Source organism: Sinocyclocheilus rhinocerous, unplaced genomic scaffold, assembly GCF_001515625.1.
Source record: "Sinocyclocheilus rhinocerous isolate Xijiao unplaced genomic scaffold, SAMN03320098_v1.1 scaffold1028, whole genome shotgun sequence".
NCBI lineage: Eukaryota > Metazoa > Chordata > Actinopteri > Cypriniformes > Cyprinidae > Sinocyclocheilus > Sinocyclocheilus rhinocerous.
The window spans coordinates 284,279-291,476 of NW_015662166.1; the positions used below are offsets into that span (position 1 = coordinate 284,279).

The 7,198-nt window shown below is 36.0% G+C and overlaps 2 protein-coding genes across 2 annotated transcripts in view; one reads left to right on the plus strand and one right to left on the minus strand.

Annotated features, from left to right (window-relative positions):
• Positions 1-2,682, plus strand: part of LOC107727734 (gamma-enolase-like) — a 12,049-nt gene extending 9,367 nt beyond the window's left edge. The window contains exons 9-12 of the mRNA XM_016537694.1: positions 504-705; positions 812-920; positions 1,013-1,071; positions 1,903-2,682. Coding sequence (XP_016393180.1) covers positions 504-705; positions 812-920; positions 1,013-1,071; positions 1,903-1,972 — 440 coding nt within the window. The 3' untranslated portion in view covers positions 1,973-2,682. The remainder of the gene's footprint in view (positions 1-503; positions 706-811; positions 921-1,012; positions 1,072-1,902) is intronic.
• Positions 2,683-4,621: 1,939 nt separating this feature from the next.
• Positions 4,622-7,198, minus strand: part of tpi1a (triosephosphate isomerase 1a) — a 6,055-nt gene continuing 3,478 nt past the window's right edge. Inside the window, exons 6-7 of the mRNA XM_016537674.1 lie at positions 5,969-6,056; positions 4,622-5,141 (exon numbers count right to left, since the gene is read on the minus strand). Of these exons, the coding sequence (XP_016393160.1) occupies positions 5,017-5,141; positions 5,969-6,056 (213 nt within the window). The 3' untranslated portion in view covers positions 4,622-5,016. The remainder of the gene's footprint in view (positions 5,142-5,968; positions 6,057-7,198) is intronic.

The following is a 7,198-nucleotide window of genomic DNA, read 5'->3' on the forward strand; positions in this document are numbered from 1 at the left end:
CATATTACTAATCAAAAATTAAGTTTTGATATATTTACAGTAGGAAATTTACAGAATATCTTCATGGAACATGATCTTTTCTTAATATCCTAATGATTTTTGGCATAAAAGAAAAATCAATAATTTTGACCCATACTATGTATTTTTGGCTATTGCTGCAAATATACCCCAGCAACTTAAGACAGGTTTTGTGGTCAAGGGTCACATATTTTAAAATATAATTTATTCCTGTGATGCAAAGCTGAATTTTCAGCATCATTACTCCAGTCTTCAGTGTCACATGATCCTTCAGAAATCATTCGGATATGCTGATTTGCTGCAAAAGAAACCATGATGCATTTTTTTCAGGATTCTTTGATGAATAGAAAGTTCATCAGAACAGCATTTATTTGAAATAAAACTATTTTGTAACATTATAATTATTTATATTGACACTTTTGATCAATATAATGGTTACTAAATAATAGTATTTATTCATCTTTTGTTCCTATCTTAATCGCTAGTGGTGTCCATTGAGGACCCGTTTGATCAGGACGACTGGGCCGCTTGGACTAACATGACGGGCTCCATGGGGATCCAGATCGTGGGCGACGACCTGACCGTGACAAACCCAAAGAGGATAGAGAAGGCTGCGGAAGACCGCGCATGCAACTGTCTGCTCCTGAAGGTCAACCAGATCGGCACCGTCACAGAGGCCATCCAGGCGTGAGTAACCAGACACGTCAATCTCTAAATCATGCCCCATAAACCATAGTTTATTACCAGCATTTCCAGCTCCTAAGCTTCTCATTTGGAACTGTGTGTCCCTCAGATGTAAGCTCGCTCAGGCCAACGGCTGGGGCGTGATGGTCAGCCATCGCTCAGGAGAGACAGAAGACACTTTCATCGCTGATCTAGTGGTGGGACTCTGCACTGGACAGGTACACACAGTGTTAGCATTATGTACAAAGAGGATACGTTTTTCAAAACCATCTTAATCAAACTTGAACTCTTTCTCTCTCTTATTTTTCAGATAAAGACAGGAGCTCCATGTAGATCTGAGCGTCTCGCAAAATACAACCAACTTATGAGGCAAGAGAGCATTCAATCTTACTATTTTTGAGCAATCGAGTAAAAAATGATTTCAATCCCCAAAACAATGTCCAAATAATTGTCACATACTTTTTGCCTTTTTTTTTAAATAGGCTTTTGCTAAAATTTTTAAAGTGTTAGGTTTTGCTTGCAACTTGTTTTTTTTTGTATCATAGAGATATTATTATAGTTTTTATTAATGGTTTTATTTTTTTAAATATATTTTTCATTTTCATTTGAATTTTTGTTAAAGTTTCAGTCATTTTGTTGTGTGTTTTGTTGGGTTTTATTTTTTTATTTTTTATTTTTTTATTTCATTTTATTTAATTTAACAATAATTTAATTTTATTATATAAAGTACAGTTTTAATGGTTTCGTTTTTAGATAACTACAATAACCCTGGTAAAGCCACAACTGTTGACTTTTTTTATATATTTAAAGTTACTGCTAGAATTGTTCATACTTATTTTTAGGTATCTAACAGTAAGTATTGAACCCCTTGCTCAACTTGTTTGCTTTTTCATTCTCTATACAATTGGATGATAAAAAAAAAAGTTAAATAAACCCCATAGACTTCCATTTAATGAAGGCAATTTTCTTTAGAAAATGTAAAAATGTTTGATTGTGCATCAGCACATACAAATGAATATGACTCAACTGACTGAAAAAGTCCCAGTCTCAAAAATAGCGTTGGCCACATAAGAAACCAATAATTACTTGGATTAACATCGTTGATTACAGTCTTCTAGCTGTTTCTCTATCACCTCCTGTTCCCGTATAATTAATCCATGTCCATCTCTGCCAATCTGTCTGCTTTTTCCTGCCTCACAGGATTGAAGAAGAACTGGGCGATCAGGCTCGATTCGCCGGGCACAATTTCAGAAACCCTAGCGCTCTGTGATACTGACACCACCACACCGAAATCACACAAAAAACAACTGACCAACAGAGTATGTACTGCACTGAACCGACTGACTGCCCTTGACGTCCCCTCAAATCATTCAAAATGCATTAAAACAGCACTATTTGCACTGATATACAAAAAATTACTTGCTCAGACTCTCAAAGTATATATTTAAACTGAACTGGACTGTGGACAGTCTTTGATAGACCAAATATTATGCACAGTGGATCCTGGAGCGAGCAACATTATGCACTAGTGATACTGAATTACTTGATGGGCAAAACATGTGCACAGGGTGGACATGCATGCGTATGATACAGAAAATGGACCTTGAATTTAACAAAGCAAAGACTTTTAAAAAGAAGGATTTAACTCAGATGGAATAAAAGTAGAGATTTATTTTAATCAGGTGTAATCTTTAAAATGAAGCTTCAGTTTAGATGTGAAATGTATGTACATAAAAAAACACCGTCTAGGTTGACTTGCCGCGCTAAAGAAATCAAATGTAATTTTTATGGTTCATTGCATGAGAACTAGGCAAAAATCTATAGATTTTGGAATAAGGAGAGTAGAAAAATCAAATAGTTACCTGACTATTTATGCAGCAGTGGGATTTTCGAAGTCGTTTGCCCAGGGCATTAGATGCTTTTTATCAAACAATACTCTCTTTCTCAGTTGCTGTTTTTTGTGTCCATCTCTGACCCAAAAGCATGCTGAGAAAAAAGAGCTTTTTAAAACAAACTGTTATTTATTCAAATCAACAAATAAAATAAAATAGGGTGTTATAAAACAGATAGTTCCGGTCCTTGATTCTGATTGGCTGATGAGAAAAAAGAGCTTTTTAAAACAAACTGTTATTCATTCAAATCAACAAATAAAATAAAATAGGGTGTTATAAAACAGATAGTTCCGGTCCTTGATTCTGATTGGCTGATGAGAAAAAAGAGCTTTTTAAAACAAACTGTTATTCATTCAAATCAACAAATAAAATAAAATAGGGTGTTATAAAACAGATAGTTCCGGGTGAATTTATAACAGCTAAGGAGGTTTTAGGCACTCCGCTTAGCTGTTATAAATTCACTGTAAACCACGGCTTCTTGGGGCTTATTGCTTTATTTTAACCTCTGACATAAAAAGAAAAAGCAAAGTGTTTTACTCATTTTAGTATATGAAGCATTTAAAATAATATGTGTAGAATATATTTATTTCCACAAAGTTCATAAGTTTCTGTATATCTTGGAAGGTCTAAAATATGTCCCGATTATGTTATGATATTGTTGTCTTATGGCTCCCTACATAGATCAACACAGCAAAAAATGAATAAATAAAGAGAATGAAATCTGAAGGATCGACCATAAAGCTCACACATCACTTCTAATAATAATAATTATATTCAAGAGCCCCCTAATCTTCATAAGTCTGCCTGATTTTCTACATGCAATGACTCTTAAAATGTACTTTCACGTTTTCTTTTACCCTGGATCTCCATCCTAAAGGGGAAGTGGACGTTTTTTGCATTGAATAAAACAGTCTGTAAGTGAGCCATCTGTTTGGCACATTTCTGGCTCAACCAATGGCGTGTGTTTGGGGCGGGGCTACCATTGTCCAAATATATAAGAGACAGCTATAGGAATGACACACTTCACTTCTGCTTTAAGATGAATGATCAAAATCCAGACATACCAATCACGATGACAGATCTGATTCAAGAACTGGACCGACAGACACGCTTACATGAATAGAGACCAAACACACTCGCTCACTCACATTTGTGTAGCAAAGTCTCACTCTCAGTGCACACGATTCCTTATTCTCTCCCCCATGGACTTGTAGTCTGTGTTGCTTCCTTTCTCGTCGTTTCATCCGTCTTCTCTCCCCCTTTCCCTTCTTGTGGTTATGACTTGGCTTGTTCCCCCCATACCTGAAATCTTTTTCCTCCCTGATGACTTATCTTTTCACCATTTTGTGAGATTATTGTGGTGAAAGAAGGAAAAGAATGCAAGATGGAGAGAAAAAAAAACAAAACTGACAAGCCTGTCAGTGAATAATGTTATGGAATATTAAAGCTGTCATTACTTTCGTCAACCTTGAGTCCCTATGCGTGTTTTCTTCTCGTCGTTAAAAGCAGAGGACGTTTAAATGGCTTTTCACCATTTAGACCCTCGATTATAGAACAGGATAGTGTTTTAATGGGTTTTAAAATTGTATTTCTTGTCATGTTCATTAGAAAACTCATAAAAAAATACTATGAGTCACTATAACTCATTAAAAGAAATGACTTTGATTATAAGAACCATGATTTCTGAAGGATCATGTGACACTGAAGACTGGAGAAATGATGCTGAAAATTCAGCTTCGCATCACAGAAATAAATTACATTTTAAAACATTAAAATAGAAAAATTATTTTATTAAATATTTTTTTATATTATATTTTATTTTGAATTGTAATAATATTTCACAATATTACTGTTTTTAGTGAAATACATAAATGCAAACTTGATGCTTCTTAATGATAAAACTAATTGTAAAAACATTTAAATTACATTTTCAAATTTACACCATTTAGCCTTTAGTTTCAGTACGCACAGCATTTAAGTAAGTGATTAAATCAGAAAAAAAAAAAAAAACACTACGAGAAGACAGGACAAAAACGTTTTTAATTTTCTACCGAGGTAGTCATTTCTACAGAGGATAAAGTGCTCATTAAGTCACTACAAACTCAGTTAAGCATTCAACGCTGGTCTTGTAAGTTAATCAATGTGGAGAATACAGTATGTTAGTGCTCTGGAAGTGCATAGACAACACAGCAGTTAACTCGAGTGCAGCAGCAATAACAAACTAACATGCCCAAGCTCTCTTCTATTACTTTAAGTGGAAAGGGAGTTGATGTTAATATTCCAGTCCAATAACCCACCCTGACTGTTTAACAAGCAGGTGAGCAAAAGCAACACAACCACAAATGCACTTTCAGACCTGCTGGAATGACAAGAAGCTGGTATACACTGATTGGGCAGTGCGGCAGTTTTGGACCGTCAAAATTTATTTTGGACCGCGGGCATTTATGATGTCAACAAACTCTGGCTTAAGGGAAGCCCCTCCAACCAGGAAGCCATCGACATCAGGCTGGGCTGCCAGCTCTTTGCAGTTTCCTCCAGTAACGGAGCCTGTGGTATGAAGAGAGAAGAACATAAGTGGTGAGTTACCAAGAGAGCAAACTAAGAGTAAATGTACTTGTTAAATTGTTATTAAGTAAAAAGGGATCAGCATTGAGTCAGTAGAGATACATGTCCATTACATTACATGTTATAAAGCGATATTATGGATAGAGGACTAGTATTTTAGCCCGGAAGCAATGGTCTTGATGGAACTGTTTAGTACAAACACACAGCTTTTGGCTTCACAAGACTTTAACTGATGGACTAGATTCATGTGGATTACTGTGATGTTTTCATCAGCTGTTTGGACTCTCATTCTGACGGCACCCATTCACCATTGGTGAGCAAGTGACGTAATGTTACATTTCTCCAAATCTTCTCTTGTCAAAGAATAGAGCACATCTTCTATTTGCATATATTTCTGAATGACTTAAAAGTAAATACTGTGTAAAATAAGAGTTTAAATAGCAACTCCAGTATTTAAACAGTAGAACATGGTGCTAGCAACGAGAAGGTCATGGGTTCGATTCCCAGGGAATACATGCAATGATAAAATGTTTACTTTGAATGCAGTTTAAGTTGCTTTGGATAAAAGCATCTACCAAATGCATAACTGTAGATATGAGGGTAATTTTTGCAATCTTATTTTCTTTCATTAAATTGCATCATGCATGGACATTCTACCAAATTTCTTTTGTGTTCCACAGACGAAGGAAGGTCAATGGGCTGTGGCATGACATGAGCTGAGCAAATGACAGAATATTCATTTTTTGAACTATATCTTTAAGGCCGCTCAGAATTGAACAGACAGGATGTTCTGAACACTGCAGACTCACCTCCATAGATGATGCGCACAGAGTCGGCTACTGCATCCGACAAATTCGCTCTCAGCCATCCTCTCAGCTTCTCATGCACCTCCTGAGCCTGCAGCACACAAATAACAGGACGACTTTTTTCCAAAGCAAAGATCGATTTTAAGTTCCCCAAAGAACCATTCAAGTGACAGTTCTTTAAAAAAATTTATTTTCTTAGTGTAAAACATTTTAAAGGGGTCATATGATGCGATTTCAATGTTTCCTTTCTCTTTGGAGTGTTACAAGCTCTTGGTGCATAAAAAAAATCTGTAAAGTTGCAAAGACTAAAGTCTCAAACCCAAAGAGATATTCTTTATAAAAGTTAAGAGTCAGCCACACCTACCTAAAACGGCTCGTTCTAACACGCCCCAACATATTTCATGTTTTTGTCTCGTCGCTCCGGCCGGACACGGCATCAACAGTATGGTGAGGGGCGTAACATTTCCGTCTCACGCTTGAGGTATTCGGCCAATCACAACGCATTGGATAGCTGGCCAATCACAGCACATCTCGCTTTTTCAGACCGATGAGCTTTGTAAAAATCGACGCGTTTCAAAAAGGCAGGGCATAGAGGAGAAACAATAATGTATAGTATGTGGAAAATAATGTGTTTTTTTTACTTTAAACCGCATAAACACATTTCATTACACCAAATACACAAAATAATGTTCTTTTTAGCAGCATCATATGACCCCTTTAATGATCTGAAAAATCTCTTTCCACTACAAAAAGAAACTTTTGTGGAATGGAAAGGTTCCATGGAACCACCAATGCCAATAAAGACCCTTTATTTTTAAGAGTTAAGAGCAACACCAAATAAAGTACATGATCATAAACAGAATGGGCCTCATTCATGAAACACGAGCGGAACAATTTTTTGTGTAAATCATTCGGAAAGTCGTTCTGACGTAAATTTTCGGATTCATGAAAATGTTCGTATTTTGAAAATGTTAGTTGGTACGAAAGAAACCATGTGTAAATGGTGCATAAAACATTCAAACGTTCTGTATTCTTTTAGACAAACTGATGACACTGCATTTTTATGAACTATGTATTAGAATGATATGTAACGAGTACATTTGCCCTGTCTTTTTTTCGTTTTTTACTCTTTAACTTTGGATAAAACGCAGAGCTCGTCACTGTCCCTTTTTACACAGCCGTCCAATCACAGTGGAGGAGGGGCGGGACAAACACTACATTGACCAACCATCA